General features: G+C 46.2%; 1 protein-coding gene across 2 annotated transcripts in view; it reads right to left on the bottom strand.

Annotated features, from left to right (window-relative positions):
- The window catches only part of USP43 (ubiquitin specific peptidase 43), a 141,196-nt gene that overhangs the window by 41,940 nt on the left and 81,463 nt on the right, over positions 1-17,793 (bottom strand). For both annotated transcript variants that reach the window (XM_053291042.1, XM_053291043.1), the window contains exons 5-6: positions 15,222-15,357; positions 12,625-12,769 (exon numbers count right to left, since the gene is read on the bottom strand). In XM_053291042.1, the coding sequence (XP_053147017.1) occupies positions 12,625-12,769; positions 15,222-15,357 (281 nt within the window). The remainder of the gene's footprint in view (positions 1-12,624; positions 12,770-15,221; positions 15,358-17,793) is intronic.

Raw genomic sequence — 17,793 nt, 5'->3', positions numbered from 1 at the left:
CTGAAAAGAAATGTTTGAAAATGTGTAGGTAAATGTGCGGTGAAACCTCAGAACCTGGGTGGAGGGTGTTGCAGGATAGGATCCCCAGTGGTTCAAGACGTGGGTCTCCAGTGCTCTTCATATCCTCTTGCTCCCACCCCCAGACAAGACGGAATGCATTGTGCAATATGATAAACAGCGCAGAATGCCAGAATAAAGAGGTGGTATGCAAATGTATTTTATTTGCATAATTTGTGCAGATTGCAGGTCAGCTTTTTCTTAGCACACCATTTTGATGTTTTAAAAGCCATCATCATGCAGGGTATAGCACCTGGATTCAGGCACGAGGTTGTGGGGGGAGCTTCCTAATTATAACAGCAGCTTATAATGGAATAAATTGACTAGATGGTTTGTGGACTCTCACCCTCTGGAACGTTTTGTGGAAAACCTAAACACAGTCAGTCAGAAATTCAGGATATTCTGCCTTAGGACAAAGGTTTAAGGAAATGATCTAATCCGATTCCTTCCAACCCTGTGATTCTGCTAGGAAAAATTAACATTTATACCCCAAGAAGCTAGATAAGTAATATACTAGGGCTGGGTGTTTGTTATTGCTAGCAGTGAGCTCTCAGGCATAACTAGTCCAATCTGTACCCCAATTTGCAGCTTGATCTCTCCATATCCCCAGATTTGGGCTACACAATTCATCAAAGCCACCTGGCAATAGGGCTGTCCAAAAAGCAGGATTGTCATGAACTCCATCTCTCAGATCTGCACACGCTGTCTCCTCTGATGTTTTTCAATTAAGGCCTCTTGTTTAGCCCAGAGAGGCAATAAATCACTGCCATGGCACTTCTTCTCCACTCTTACTCTTCATTTTGCATATACGCGCTAATCCTTCCCAAAATACAGCCATGTAGACAAACTCCCTGCCAGCCCCCTGGTTCATCAAATCCCATTCCCCCCTCAACAGCTGGGATATGAATCTTGCTTCTTCCCCAAGCTGTCCTCTTGAAGTCTCAGTTATGCAGAATCCAGATTCAGACAAATATATCAGAATTCACAGCTGCAGAACTAGAGAGGGAAGACTATCCTGGATTTATACTATCAGCAGGAGCAAGTTTTAATGTTTTTTTCCAGGCTGCAGGTGTGTGTGTGGGTGGGGGCTGCCGCATGTCTGAATGCTTCCTCCCCACAAAACCGAGAGAGAGAGAGAGCGCGCACAGGCATGTCAGGCTAACTATTCTCCCTCACATGCTATTTTTCTGTGTGTAGAGATTATATCTATATCTATATCTATATCTATCTCCGTAGCCCTTCATCCAGTCCTCTGCACTGGGTCCCTTTCTTTCAATCCCTAAGAGAGATTCACTGATATCATCCCAAGTATGAAATAATGCCTGTAGAGAAGAGTGAGAATGGTGTGCTCTACCAAATGTCTCTGCAAGGCAAAGACCACACACACAAATGGCTCAAACAACAATAGACCAAAATACAAAGGATGAAGAGGTAGGACCCGGCAGGGAGGCAAAACTTGTCCAGCTGAGCAAATTGCCTCAAAATGGGACAAATTCATTGTGTACTAATGGCACAGCAGGGAAGTAACTTGCCTAGGGAGCAAGAGGTTGCTGTTCAAATCCCCACTGGTACCAGCAGTGATATAGGAAGATGCTGAAAGGCATCATCTCATACTGCACAGAAGATGGCAATTGTAAACCCCTCCTGTATTCTACCAAAGAAAACCACATGGCTCTGTGGTTGCCAGGTGTCGACACCGACTCGACAGAACAACTTTACTGGTGAAGTGAGGTCCAAGAAAATAGCTGCGTTGTCCTGATTGTTATATTTCTACCCACTCTACACCAGGGGAAGGGCCACAGAACAGTGGTAGTGTGCCTACTTTGCAAGCTGAGCGTCCCAGTTTCAATCCCTAGCAGTTCCAAGCAGGGCTGGGAAAGCCCCCTGGGCCTAAAACCCTGGAGAGCTACTGCCAATCTCTGTTGACTAGCAGGGGTTCCCTAGGGCTTCAGATTAGGATTTACTGTCTCAGTAGGCAGCTGGTTTGTGCAGTCGAGTCAGCCCGACAGGCACATCAGACCCAATATGCCCTCTGTTGGGCATTATCAGAAGGAGTTCTGCCACGACAGGAGGGACTCCGTCTAGAATTCCTCCTGTCATGGCAGACTCCACCAGAGTTCTGAAATTTCTGTTAGGCCAAGTTAAATGGCCAGCGTGCCACCTCTCAGCTGATTTCTGCAACCAGCTGAGAAACAGGTTGCCATTTGGAGGATTGGGATTTAAAAGGTAAGAGGGGAAAGGAACATTGGCACTCACCATGAAGGTTTCTTTTTGCTGGCGTTAGGGAGGTCACTCATTGTGGGTTATCCCTCCCACTTGCTCCAGAAGGCAGGAAATATGCAAATTAAGAAACCCTAAGTAAGCCCACAGAGGGCGGTTCTTCCCAGTCCACTGAAAAGCCTGAGCCCAAAGATTATCATAACAGCACACCAACATGAACAACAGGTCAAGAAAACCATCACAGCAGAGTCAACATAGTTGGACCACAACATATGTACATGCAGAGAAATACACAGAAACGGCAAAAGGGGAGTGAAGTAGAAAATACCCCACCCCCAGTCCAATCCAGGCGGTAGGTCCAGGCCCAACCCAGGTGGGTATGAGTGACCTCCCTAACACCAGCAAGAAGAAACCTTCACGGTGAGTACCAGTGTTCCTTTCTCTGCTGGTGTGGGAGGTCACTCACTGTGGGTAACACCACCACTCACACCCACGAGAGGGAACAAGCCTGGACCAGAATCTACTGCCTTGACAGAACCTGGTGTAATGCCCACTTACCAAATGCGGCCCTAGAGGAAGGAAGCATGCATGTCCAACTTTAAGGACATGACAAGGTAGATGGGGACTTCCACATAGAAATGCTTTACAGATTTCTTCCAGAGAAGCAGTCGAGGAGAAAGCAGCTGATGTAGTAGTTGATCTCATGGAGTAAGCCGTGACCCCCTGAGGTGGAGACAGGTGTTGCAGCTCATACGCTAAGTAATGCAAGATTTGACCAAGCAACCTATGGTGGATGAGGACACAGGCTGGCGAAGTGCAATACCCTGATAGGAAATAAAGAGAAAGTTCAAACGTCGAAAAAGCTCCGTTCTGGAAATATATTCCTACAGGGTTCCGTGAACATCCAGCTTAGGCTGTTCCCTCTCCTTCTTGCACTGTGGATGAGGACAGAAGGAAGGTAAGTACATGTCCTGTGACCTGGGGAACACCAAATTCACCTTAAGGGTAAATGATGGGCCAGGAATAAGTTGAAAATATGCACAGCCCCTTCCTCACCGACAGGGCTCTCAGCTCAGAGACCTTCCATGCTGAAGTAATTGCCACTAGGAATGCCAACTTCCATGAAAGAATCCGTATTGGTGCCTCATGCAGAGGTTCAAAGAGAGGTTGGCGCAGAACACGGAGTACAGTGTGCAGGTCCCATGATGGAAACCTGTGACAGACTGGATGTGATAAATGATTCCCCCCGCACCCCCCCAGCCATAGAAACTTCTGCAATAGGTTGAAGACGCTCCGAAGCAACCCCATCCAGAAACAGCATAGGTGTGAGACAGGTGGGCTGTTGCTTCAGGGTAGCTGCTCTTAACCCCAAAGACAGACCTTCCTGTAAAAAAAAATAAAATCCAATAAGTCCCACAAGGAGCAGTCCTTCACCATTAGTGCCCACTTTGAGGTCCAATGCAGGAAGTGCCTCCAAGTGGTCTGCTAAATTGAAGGTTTTCTTGATGCCAGAATGGTGATTACCACCTGACAAACCCTGAGAGTTCAATAAATCCCTCTCAGCCTCCAAGCGGTCAGCTTTAGCCAACCTGCATTTGGATGGAGAACAGGACCTTAAGACAAGAGGTCCCTTCTGTCTGGAAGATGAAGCGGTCCTTCGACCCTTAGGTTCACAATCTCGGAAAACCATGGCCACTTCGGCCAGAATAGCACTATCAGTATCATGGAAGCCTGAGAGTAACAAAGGCATCTGAGACAATGTGCTAGGAGAGGAATTGGTGGGAAAGTGTATACTAGCAATGGAGGCCACTGTAGTGACAGTGCATCCACTGCCTCCCTCCCCGACCGACCTGAAAAACGAGACCCAAACCTGGGTAGTTTTGCATTCTCTGGAGAGGCAAACAGATCGTTCAGTGGAAACCCCCCCACCATCCCCCCCCCCAGGTGGTGAGTCACCCACTGAAACAGCTTCAGGTGAAGACTCAATTCTGAAGGGTCTATGTCCCTGCAACTCAATCAGTCCTGCTGAATGTTGGAGACTCCGTGACATGATGTGCCACAATGGGGTTCAGGTTCCTCTCTGCCCAGAGGATTATTGCAGATGCCAGGCAATGCAGGGATTTCTATCTCGTGCCCCCTTGGCAGTTGATATGCACCTTTGTGGATGTGTTGTCCAATCGGATGAGCACATTGGTATCCACCAGTATATGAGAGGAGATCCAAAGGGGCCAGTTGGATGGCCCGAAGCTCCAGCCAATTGATACTGTGCTTCACCTCCACTGGAGACCACCTGTCCTGTGCGTGGAGATGGAGACAATGGGCCCCCCAGCCCAACAGGTTCACATTGGTGGTCACAAGGATCCTATGAGGCTTGGAGAATGGTGTGCCCTTGGAGAGGTTCTCTGGGAAAATCCACCAATGTAGAGATTGAAGTAGGTCCCCCGGCAGGTGGGGTGCACAATCAAGCCTTGCTAGTTGTGCTCAGTAGGGAAGTAACGGCTATTGCAAGGGACGCAGGTGGATCCTAGCCCATGAAACAGAGTCCATTGTAGACACCATCAATTCCAGTAGGCATGCCAGACAGAGATGATCCTCCAGAATGCTCAGTAGAAACTCCTTGGAAAGGGATATTATTGTCAACAGCCTGTCTGGGGGAAGAAAAAACCTCAACCTGGAAGTGTCTATAATCACTCTGAGGTGTTGCAGGACCTGCAAGGGTACAAGGTGACTCTTCTCTTCATTTATTAGGAATCTGTGCACCCGCAGGCAAGATAACATCAGGTGTGATGCCCGCAGGGCCTCCCCCTTCTATCGTGCTTTGATCAGCAGATCATCGAGATAACAATAAATGTTCATTCGCTGTAGATGTAGATGTGCAACTATGGGTGCACCTTTGCGAACACCGTGGCGTTTGAGAATATGCTGCCCTTTATAAACATAGATGCTTGCACCTGAGTTTGTTAGGGTCTAAAGGCAGGCACCACTACTCTACTTAGGAGGTCCACTATTGGGGCATTGAGAGAGGAAACCTGAAGTGAGTCCATAACATCCTCTTGGAAGATAGGTTCTACATCCTATCCTACATCCTGTTTGCCATGGTATATGACCGTATAGAGATGAGGGTTTATCCCACTCCTGCTTGAGCACGTTGATAAATCTCTTAGGCATGGTGGACCTATTCACTGACATTTCAGAGGAGGGAAGCACTAGTGAACCCTTGGAAGGGCTCTTTCTTAGTCTCTGCCTGAGAAGCCTGCAAACCCAAGGCAGCAATGATTGAGTGATAAGTTGTTGTTCCTCAGGCAACAATAGCCTCTGGGAGGAGTGGAAGGGGCTCATCATGCACTTCACCTTCCTTAGAAGAGGAAAGGTCTTGGATTGAATCAGAGTGGTCTTTGAGGCCACTGGAAACTATGGGGCTGATAAATGTCTGGGGATTCCACCCCTGACTATTCAGATGAAGGAAGGTGGGAGGTGGACCTTGGGCGTTTGCCCTTGCTTTTTACTGAACGCTTCTGCATCTTTGAAGGTTCCACCTCAGGTGATGATGAGGAGCGGGAGCTATGTCTGTGCCGTTTGTGTCCCCTCTGCCCCCTGGAAGCTTGGCAGCTGGCCTCAAAAGTTTTCTTAATGGCCACCACCCACTCCTACCAGTCAGGCACACTGCTGGGACCCCCTGTAAGTTCTGGCTGAGGGGGTGTCCTGGAGGGGAAGTCTCTGTGGGGGAATTCAGTGGCTCCAAAGGGTTGGACCTCCCCCCGCCACCATGGGCAGGGTATCATTCACCAGTTCTTGGGTCGAAGCATCTCCCTGTTCAGAGTCTCCTCCACTCTCCTCGCCACTGATGCTAATGCAGGCTTCCTCCATTCCTTCCCCTATTGGGTGGTGGATGATACCAGCTACAGTGCACAGAGATCCGTCTCCCTGGAATCAATGGGCTGCCCCTGCTGCATCAGGAAGGTGGCGATGGTGCAAGGGCCCGAGGGCACGCGCCGTCCTGCTGAGGAGAGTACTGGAGGAGGCGGTAGTGCAATCAACGCCACCTGGTCGGAGGCCTTTGCTGTCACCATCACCTCTCTGCCAATCACACTTCCTCTGGCATGGAGAGGATCATCTCCGCTTCTTTCGCTGGGCAGCTGGGGATTTTTGGAGCTTCCTGCTGGTTCTGGCTAGCTCAGCCTTTCCTGGCGTTCTGGCAGTAGACGATGGGAGAAGCTGGGACCAGGAGGCACCAGCAGAGCCCTACAGCGCCCCCGACTGGGGAGGCCTCCCACATGTTTGGCAGGAAAAGCTGAGCCCGGGCATGCTGAGCCCTGAAGGCCAGCACCAGCACCTTCTTTGGTTCCCCTGCCATGGCAGAGAGTACAGGGAACAAAGGAACCGCAGCAGAAAGAATGGGGAACAGGGCAGCAGAACAGAGGAGTAGATAAACCATTTTAAAAAAACAACCACCCCAAAATAATAAAGGGAATAAAAGACAAAATATTGGAGAGAAAAATCCCAAAGAAAGAACAAAGTAAATATCAGGGGGGAAGTGTAATAGATCCAAAGAAAAAGAGAAAGAAGGGAACTGCAGGCGATCTGGAACCAACAAAAGCCAAGGCAGGAAATAGACTGGAAGGAACCAACCTCTGCGGGCTTACTAAGGGTCTCTTCATTTGCAGATTCCCTGCCTTCTGGAGCAAGTGGGAGGGATAACCCATGTTGAGTGACCTCCCACACCAGCTGAGAAAATCCTTTACCTTTTACATCCTAACCGCACAAATGACAGTCTGCTCCTCTGCTGGCAGCAGCCAGATAAGTGGGTTGACATTAACATGGTGCTTCTTAGCTGAGAGGTGCTGCGTTGGCCGTTTAACCAAGCACAAGGGGAGTGACTTCTCTTTTGCCTTACAGTGTCAGAAAATTGTCAGATTTCCAATCCAGCCTGATAGTTTTGGGAGGTCATATCAGTCCTCTCAACAATTTTTTCTGTCAGGTCAGGTCCAATAATTTCCTGCGTGCACAGGTCTGGTAGACAATACTGAGCCAGATGGACCAACAGCCTGACTTTGTATGGTAGCTTCATACATTCCTATGTTCCTCCAAGAAGCTCATGGCACTGTACAGGGTTCTCCCTTCCCCCCCCTCTATGCTATTCATATGACAATCCTGTGAGGAGGCTAGGCTGAAAAGCAGTGGCTTGTCCCAAGTTATCCAGTGAACTTCACAGCCAAGTGCAAATGTGTACCTAGTCTTCCCTAGTCCTAGTCCGACACTCTATCACTGCACTACACTAGCTTCCCGTATGAATGCTGCTTGTTCAAAACCCTTATCCTTATACAGTACACCAGCATGTATCTAGAGGGCATCGTCTCTTGTAAGCTTGTGCAGGAAACTGAATGAGATTGCCCTAAGTCCATTTCCAATTCTATGATTCAGACAGAAAAGCATCTACTAAATACTATACAGGATGAGACAGGAACTGCATAGGGTGGAAACAGATGCGGGGAGAGAAGGCAGGGGATATAGTATGCTCTTTTGGAAGACCAAGTCACCTAATGGCACAGCAGGGAAATGACCTGAATAGCAAGCCAGAGGTTGCCGGTTTGAATCCCTGCTGATACGTTTCCCAAACTATGGGAAACACCTATATTGGGCAGGAGCAATATAGGAAGATGCTGAAAAGGCATCATCTAGTACTGGAGGAGGCAGTGGTAAACCCCTCCTGTATTCTACCAAAGAAAAACCACAGGGCTCTGTGGGAGCCAGAAGTCGGCATCGAATCAACGGCACACTTTACCTTTACCTTTGGAAGACCACTGTAGGAATATGCTTTCTTTGGTGATGGCAGGACATATTAGGTTCATAACCACTGAAACACTGAATGAAAAACACCCCCCAAAACTAGCCTCATCTGGCACTTCTATGGAGTTAGCACCTGGGTCAAGTGGACTAATATTACTTTCTTCTGCCACCTCTAGCTAGATGGAGCGTGCTGGCCATGGCTATATCCTCCCCGCCCCCTGCTCCACCCCTAGCAACTACTGCCCTTAAAAGCAGTCCAGACTACATCTCTTTAACCACACAAAAGCTACTGGAGATGGCTGCTCTCCTGTCCTGTCTTCTTCAGTGATTAAATCCTGCCCTTTTGCAGGATCATGTAACTCAGAAAGCAACACATTTTCTCCAGGCTCATCACGAGACTAAAAGCAAAGCAGTTTTCCTCACTGAAAGATATTTGCCCCTTAAAGCCTATTCCTCCTCACTCTTCCATCAGAGATAAGGACCCACCAAATTATTTCAAATCTGTATAGATTTCTTTTCTTTGCCCAAACTTTCAGCTATTTAGGGTTTCTTTCTTTGTTTGTTTAATTGATGCACTGTGCCCCTTTGCTTCTCTGCCCTTACAGGCTTCTGCCCTAACTACATCCTCCTGCCAATCCAAGATTCTCAACATCCTCTGACTTGAGCTCCTGGAATCTCTACAGCGTTTACAGGCTGAAAAGCCAATTTATCTTGATTCAAGCCTGACCCTTTGAAGCAGGAAAGGCTTGGCTGCCTGCCAGATCCAGAGAGGCTAAAAATAACCTGTTGTATTAGTCACAAAACAGAGCTGGATGGGCAACATGTTAATTGTAAAATGCCATTGATCACAGGTAATTAGTCTCTAGAGCAACCACACCACTTTTTTTTAAAAAAGTGTTTCCAAAAATGCTATTTCCAAAAGGTACAGTGGCAAGGTAGTGGCAACATCAGCTCACCAGTGGAATTTCAGATCAGTGTGCTCACCTGTGGCTTGCAGCACTAGAGATTATTGCCAGGTATTTCTGCCTGAGTTTGCAGAGGTGCTATGGATCTATATGGGTATTTAGCTTCCTTGGGGCACCTGCACCAGTGACCTTAATGCCTCAGGGACCTTAACACAGACCTGCCTTTGGCTTTGATCTGCTTGCTCACACATAGGATATGAGTGATTATAACCAGCCAAATGAAGTCTATATTAGGGATGTGCATGAACTGGTTCATGCACTCCCGGGAGGTGGGGGGGGTTCCTTTTAAGGGGCAGGGAGGTGCTTTACCTGGCCCGGCGCTTTCCCCCCACTGGCGCTCTCCTCAAAAGCGTTGGTGTGGGGTTGCAGTATACCTCCCTGCAGCCCCTGTCAGCGTTGTACCGGAAATGGCCGACGTGTGTGTGAACAGCACAAACCAAATTGAACGCCGGACATTTGAACCGGTTTGGTGCTCCACAAAAGGAGCGCCGAATGGGTTTGTGCACATCCCTAGTCTATATACTTTCCCTTAACTACCCTCGAAGAGCCTGAAACAACTTCTTCTTGGACTTCTGAGTGGTTCACCTCAAGGATATCTACACTACAAACCTCAACCACTACAAACCTCAAGTACATCTACACTACATACCCCAACCCCTGCTAACTTGGCAAAGAGGCACCTTTTAATGTGGTGATTCTCTTTATTTAGCAGGGGGAGAGTAACTGGCCCTATCCACCCCCAGCACAGAACTTCCAATGACTGTTGCTGGTGTCTGTCTTATGTTTCTTTATAGATTGTGAGCCATTTGGGGACAGGGATCCATCTTATTTGTTTGCTGTGTAAACTGCCCTGAGCCATTTTTGGAAGGACGGTATAGAAATCAAATGAATGAACCAGTGTAAAAGTGATTGCTTCTTCCCAAGAACCTGGGAACTGTAGTCAGGTGAGGGTGCGCAGACATATTTCTCTTTTGCTTGAGATCCCTGGTTCCTTCACATAAATACAGTCCCCAACTGTCTGAGAAGCAAGGGTCAGAACATTATATTTCAACAGGCATATCCCTGCTCTGTAACAAATGCTCGAGTGCTCCTAATATAGTGCTGTCTTGATACTGGACTACAGTTTCCACTCTTGTTTCATCTGGCCAAATCAGCCCATAATTCACATTGGTAGCACATTAGATGTAGAGGGGCAGGGGAAAAACATCAAACTGAAAGACATTCTCTGACCAAAAATGATCAGAGCCTTGTAAATTCTCTAACCCTTCTTCCCCTATCCCAAATCTAAAATCTGCATGCAGAACAATATGCATGAGTTATTCGTAGCAAACTATCCGTTTGTTACATTTTATCTCTATTTCCCAACAAAAAAAGAAACCAAAGAGAAGATGGGAAGCAGGTAGCGGATAACTGCAGTAAACAGAAACCTTGAAACAAAGGACAGACAGATCATAAGGAACTTCACTGTCCCCCATGAAGAAGCACTGCGGGGGAGAGCCTGGTAGCTAATCCAATCATCTTGAGCCACACAAAATAGGGTGCCTCTGATGGGCCAGGGACCACCTCAGAATGCACGTGTTTTGAAGAACCTCCACATCAATTCCAGCCTCCCTCCCTTCCAGTTGTTTGCCCTGATGTGTGAGCTTTCCACAGGCAGCAAGATTCTGACATGGGAGGTGCTTCCGAACAACTTTTGAGGCGATTCTGGCCTATTAGAACCGCATTGCATGCTCTTTCTGGATCTGTGAAATGGCTCTCATTGGCCAGGAGAGAGCGGCACAGTAGGAGTCAAAGGTGACCCCCACCCCGCACAAAATGAATAGGAGAACCCATGGCCAGAGAAGAAACTCACAGCACAATAGTTACCTGGCTAGAGGCAAGAGGAATAGAAAAGCATCTCTGTAAATTAGGAAAGCTTTTGGATATTGTCCTTGTTGGTTTTAACATCCATTCATGTTTACAAAGCCAGATCAGCTTTCAGCTTAGATGGTAGGCAGACTAGTCAGTGAATCATTACAGGGGAAAGGGTTCTGGGCTGATAAGCAGTACACCATTTATACAGTTCTTCCCAGAACCCGCAATTCAGTTTGTAAGTCACACTTGGTCCTGCTTAGTCACAGCAGCTTCCCATCCTGGCAAAAGGATCCTTGCAGGCAACCTGCAGGCATAACATGCCTTCAGAGCAGACCAGGCCTCACCTGTGGAGCACAAGCAAGAAGAAAAGCCCCTGCTCCCCAAGAGGAAAAATGGTATTACCGACTCTGCAGGGAGAGGGTATTTCCCAGTGGCCTCATGATACGATCACTAGGCTATAGATCTTAATAGGATGCTGTTACAATGACAGAGCCCCTGAAGCCCAATCATCTAGCGGCTGACTGCTGTGACTGCTGCTAATCTGTGCTAGCTGGATGAAACAAGGGCAGAGTGATGGATAGCCCCCGCTTTCAGTGAAAGCTGCTGGCCTCGCAGTGATCCCATCAATGCCGGAAAACATTCTCAGTTCACTCTTCCATCAGGTTTCATCCTTTCCTTCACTCTGGCTTCTGAATGATGCTAAGCAAGCATCATTCATGACTTTCACAATAGCAGCCCACGTACTGTCTTTGAAGAAACACTAATCTTGCAGCCACTGGGCACAGCACTGAGCCTTCTGCAGGTAAGTCTGGATACCTTTGCTTGGTCTCTGAATAGAGGGCCCATGCCTTCTCATGGCTGCCATCAGTCACAGGCACAGCTGTCACATGGCTCTCCAGTTTCCCCAGGACCAAACTAGACATGAGAGTGGGAGATCTGTGTGCTTTTTAAAAACGTAGATTTGCTGCAATCCTGTAGAAACTGGGGTGAGGGAAGGTACTGTTTATAAGAAGCAAAATGGGTGCATGGATGAGGGGAATTGACCCTTCCCATTCCTCAGCTGAAACCTCTACAGCCCTTTCCCGTTAACTCTCTTCTCCCTGCCGGGGCTCCAATACTGGAAGTGAGCCCAGCGGAGAGAAACATGAAGGGAGAGGACCTGCAGGGAGATGCACAAGGGAAGGGGAAATGTTCAGCTCTCCTCACCCTTTTGCCTCTTAAATGGACATTTACCCCTTGCTTCCTATATGATTGTGTCAACGCACACTTAAACGCATGAATCACCTGCCAGTATCACATCTAGTCTGGCCCTCAGGCAGCACCCAAGGGAAAGTACGTCTTTAGTCTCATCCGAGTGGGGGAACGCAAGAATGTTCTCTCTCCCATTTGCTACAAGAGAACTTAATCCTCTTAGTGCCTGACACCTCATCTTGTTAACTATGGATGGCCCATGTAGACAGATGCAGAAGGGCCCATGGACCTGGCTATGCCATATAGCCAGGCCTGCACTCCTGCCTGCCCCCTGGCTCAGCAGGCAAGAGGCAAAGTCACATCAAGGTACAAGGAGTGGGTCTGCATAAGGACTCCAGTGCAGCACTCTCTCATACTTGGGACTTAAAGTGAACGTGGCACACTGCCCCCCAAAGGCTGCCACCACTACTGCAGACAAACAAAGAGATCCCTTATTTGCAAGTCATGGGAAGCATTCAGGGTATTTTCCACCCATCACAACAGGGCATACCTGAGAGGCGAGAAGAGTTGCCCCTGCTAAAGGAGAGTGGAGCTTGGAATGCATAGATGCTGTCACCCTCTGCGATGGTGTTCAGATCCTCATCATCTGAGAAGGAGCACTGGAACCCAGACTGGACCAGCTCAGCCAGGATCACCTGCAATGGGACAGAACAGTCAGGACCACCAGGAATTTCAGAAAAGGGAACCTTGATGGCCTAAATCTGCATTTCACAGGGGGGCAATGCTATATCAACTCATAAAGTTTAGATAGGGGAACTGTTGAAGTTCGTTAGGAATGAACAACTATTGCGGGGTGGAACATTATAGGGAATCTTCTAGCTAGAGATTCCACGCACATTTGTCACTGAGCTTAGAGTTTCGGCAAATTTTTCTTTTGCAAATAGCATGCATGCATGGGCCCAGTCCAGATCAGAACTATGACTGGGAGGTAGGAGAGCTATAACACCTTGTCCACTGTTGTCCCAATCCAGATCAGGGCATCAGGGCCCCCTGTAGATGCTATTTGACAAAGGAAAAGGGTCCCATTGGCCTCCCTACCCACCCCCAAACTGTGATCTGTATCCCTCTCCCCACCCACCCACATGCATGCTATCTACAAAAGCCCTGGCATGGATGCAATGACATGTATTAATGTCATGTGTTATTCAGTTAATCATTAATTCACAATTTTCTGTGTTCTGATATGCCACCATACTGAAAGTTGAAGAAAGCCTCCTCAGACTGCTGTAGCCTCAAAAACCTAATACAATCACCAAAACATCTTCTGGGTATCACTCTGTGGTAAAGGTGTAATGCATGGTCAACAGAATGGAGCTGGACAGTTCTGAGAAACAGACCACTGTAGAACAAAATCATGGAAATGACATTCCATTTTCAGTGGAAGGAAATTTGTTCCATGGAAGGAAGCCCATTTAGAAGAAGTTTGAGAAGAGCAATGAGAGGAAGGAAGCCATTTAGAAGAATGAATCACAAAGCTTGCTCACCCCTTGGTGAAATGTTTTAATTTTGGCAACAAAATCAACACAAATACTTGTCCTAAGTATTAATTATATAGAACAATACTTCATCCACATTCCAGGTGGACAGGGGAGTGACTTTGTCACTGGCATGGGCTAAAGAGTAAGACTTGGGAATTGCCAGGTTTTAAGGCTAGTGGGGAGCAGGACTCCATCTGAGCACACTGCCTTGTGCATTTCTAGCCAATTGGAGGAGAGACAGGGGGTTCTGAAACTTCAGTGTCTTCCTTCTGTTTTCACTCAGCATTTTTGTGGCCTCCTCTAACTCTCCCATGGAGCAATATGGGTTTGGCTGGTTGCTGCTGAGGTGCCAAGTAGGATTTGTTTTCTACCTTGGCACAAACTGGCCTAGGGTTCATTCCCTCCCCCACAACCCACTCCACACTGCTTCATATAGGGCATTTAGGTTAAATGTTGCAAGTTTTATTAGTCACAACAGGAAGGCTGGTGCAGATAGAACATCTATTCTATAAACTTTATAGAATTAAGGAAATTGGTGGGCATCACTGGGTGAAGGTGGTTTAAAAAAAAAAAATGGACCTGCCCCTCAGAGTCATAAAGTTCAGAGAAAGAGGAACAGGACACCTTGAGGAAGTGCATTTGGCCATAGGGTGGTGCTGAAGCGGTTCAGAATTTCTAAAAACACATTGAAGGATGTGGCAAAGAATTACCTGGATCAGGGCACACAGAGCCTAGGCATGGAACAAGTGTGGCCTGGCCCTACAAAGATGGTCTGGGATAGATCTTCGCCATCAGCCTTCAAAAAAAGCCCTTAAAGACACATTTTTAAGCCAGGCGTTTAGTAATTTCTGAGTTTTGGTTTTTTAAATTGTTTAAATTTTTTTATTTGCTGTAATTTTTGCATTTTTAAAACAAATTTAATTGCTGTTTGGATTTTTTAATTGCTGTAATTGTTGAATGTGTTAGATTTTTAGTTCTTGTTTTAATAGCTGTTCTTGTTTGTTTTTTGTTTTTGTGAACCGCCTGGAGCCAGGTGGCATATAAATTAAACAAACAATCACAGAACAGCAAGTGCCCAATCTGGCACTGGGGAACAGCTTTTTTATTTAAATTGGTGCACATACTTCATTTTGCTATACTAAAGTTGTGCTCTTTATTTTATCCATAACTGCTTGTCTCACCTCATTATTGCTGTGCCCAGAGGCAAAAGATTGCTCCCTCTGAATACTCAACGTTTTTAAGCATGTTCTCAAGATAATTTAACATGATTAACAAGAACACACTTTAAGTATTTTTCCATTCACAAAGGAAAGGCCGTTATTGTGATGAAATGTTATGCTATTGCTCTTTCATGGGGCATTACAGATGTTCTCAGAGCTGCTTCACATCATACTTGAAAAAGCAGGGGTATTTTTCAAACAAATTATGTACCACAGCTCCAGCCAATCAGGGCTACAAACCAGTGTAAGAGAGGTATGGTTTGGGGGCTCTTTTGAGAAGTATTTCAGGCTCTTCAAAAGCCCCACTTTCATATCCAAAATATTTGCTGCAGAACATTCGGTTCAGCCATAACTGCAATACAGAGCAGAGGGGAAATGGTTTGGCTTACTTGGTCAGGTGAAATCTTGCCTTCCTCCGCTACCATTTCTCTAAGCCTTGCCACAGTGCTGAAGAGAGGCACAGCCAGGCCCACTCGCACAAATCGTTGGCTCTTGGACTGGAAGACGAGAGTGACATTCAAAGGCCTAGGAGGAAAAGGGAGGATACAGAAGCTAGGACATGTGCACTAAAATCCCACAAATTCTGCAGCCAAGCCGTGCCTTGTGGTAGCAAGCATGAATTGTCCCCTTGGCTAAGCAGGGTCCACCCTGGTTTGCATCTGAATGGAAGACTACATGCGAGTACTATAAGATATTCCCTTCATGGGATGGGGCTGCTCTGGGAAGAGCAGAAGGTTCCAAGTTCCCTCCCTGATATCTCCAGATAGGGCTGGGAGAGACTCTTCCTGTAACCTTGGAGAAGCCACTGCCAGTCTATGTAGACAATACTGAGTTAGATGGACCAATGGTCTCACTCAGTATAAAAGATAAACAATGCGTACTGGAGTCTCTTATATCAAGCAAATAAGAAGCAATAAGATCCCCACCATGTTATTTATATACAAGCCTACCAATATATACTGCCTACCTATATATATACAAGCCTACCTATATATACTGCCTACCTGAAGAATATCTAACAAATTAGTTTTATATAATTTTATAAACAAAGATACTCTCAACCTGAGATAGAACAAGAGTTCAACCAACGAGGACAGTTGGAAATCATATTAGTAAAGTTGAATGTGATGTAAAAATAGTGGAGTCCATTGTATGGAAAGCAATATAATCTATGTCAAACAAATACATTCAGTTTTACTAAAGATTTCTAATTATCATATTTGGTTGAACTCTTGTTCTATCTCGGGTTGAGTGTATTTTTGCTGCTAAAATTATATAAAACTAATTTGTAATATACTCTTCATTATATGGCTTGTACATAATATGGTGGGGATATTGTTTCTTATTTGCCTGATTCAGTATAAGGCAGCTTCCTATGCTCCCACTCCAGTTCCTTGCCTGATAAATTAAACAAGTTCACATACATTTATTTAATTGACTTGCTTTACCTTTATCATACAATTTGCTTGCTGGTGTGTGTGTGCGCGCGTGTGCAGGCATCTATGCATGTGTGTGCTAATGTATACAGAATTTTGATTTATTTTCCGAATCCTTCAACCACATATCTGGCAGGTTTGGGATTCAATCACTGAGGACCACAGGAGCCAAGCTACGTGCTATGTTGTAGCTCTGTGCATAGAGCCGTCAATGTAATTTTCAGCCACAGAAGAGGAGGGACTTGAATTATTACCACAACGGCAGGGGAAGAAAGTCCAACCCATTCTTCCTGCACAGTAGCCCAGTCAAAATTTCCCCTGAAGCTGCTGTTGGCTGTGGAGGGCAGAACTTATAGGCACAAGGAAGAAAGATGGTTTTTACACCATGCTGTGATCTCTCACACTTTTTATATGCCATGCTAAGCACAGACTTGGGGACAATTTATCCCTTGCTGACATGAGGAACAGCTGGATATTTGCCACTGCTGGATGCAAAGGAAAGCACTTGTCTTATTGCTTCCATGTAGCAATGCTTAGTGAGCAATAGTAGCATTCAGTGAGTAAAGCTTATTACCATGGAAGCATCAGCTCCACGTGTGCTTAGCTGCAACTTGTTGACATTTATAAAGATCTGTACAACTGGCTTTTGGTTACACTACCAGGTGTCTTTATTGCTAAAGTGCTTGGGTACCCATAGCACGCAAAGAAGCTTCTTCTAAAATGAGGAAGAGATATATCATTTTTCTCTCTGTTAAAGCAGATCTGTAGTTAATAGCATATTCCAGAATGAAGAAAGGAGATCCATTTAAGATCCATGCCAATGTCACTTTTGAATAGTCAGATGCATGTATATTATGCCAGCTTTACAATGGATAGCAAGTGAATGCTGTTTTCGAGATAAAATTGACATACAGTATGCATATCTAACCATTCAAAAGTACAACTCAGAGGGGTTCTGAGGATTCCTGGCAACAAAAAGGCAGCTCTGGGGAAAAGTTAAAGTGTGGATTTTTTGACCACCTTCCTGTCAAATAAGGGATTCAAGGGGCTGCATCCCTGTAACACAGGTAGTTTCACTCTTTTGCAAAGCTCCTTCATGAAAAAATGGCAAAGAATCTAGGAGGAGGATTTGGAGACTGAAAATAATAAACCTTTATATGGAAAAAAGTCACAGTAGGAAACCTATGCTTCGATCTCCCCCAGGTGCTCGGAAATTAAAATAAATGAAGTTTCTACCAGAAGTCATTTGCAAAGAATACAAATTCCAGAAGGATAGCCACACAAGACTGTTGTAGTAAAAAAGGGGTGGGGGGAGAGAGAGAGGTCAGCCTAGGGCTCCTTAAAGATTAACAAGTTTATTCTGACATATGATTTGTAGGTAAGGCCTACTATAGCATACACTCAACATGCTGATAGGTGTATATATGCACACACCCACAGGCCAAAATTCGTAAAACTTAATAAACAAGGTGGGAGCGAAAGGTAAGTTAGATGTGAGTGCCTTTCTCAGATATCAGGCAAGATG

The sequence above is a fragment of the Hemicordylus capensis genome, chromosome 2, assembly GCF_027244095.1.
Source record: "Hemicordylus capensis ecotype Gifberg chromosome 2, rHemCap1.1.pri, whole genome shotgun sequence".
In the NCBI taxonomy this organism is placed as follows: Eukaryota; Metazoa; Chordata; class Lepidosauria; order Squamata; family Cordylidae; genus Hemicordylus; species Hemicordylus capensis.
This window is presented reverse-complemented; position numbering and strand designations above follow the sequence as displayed.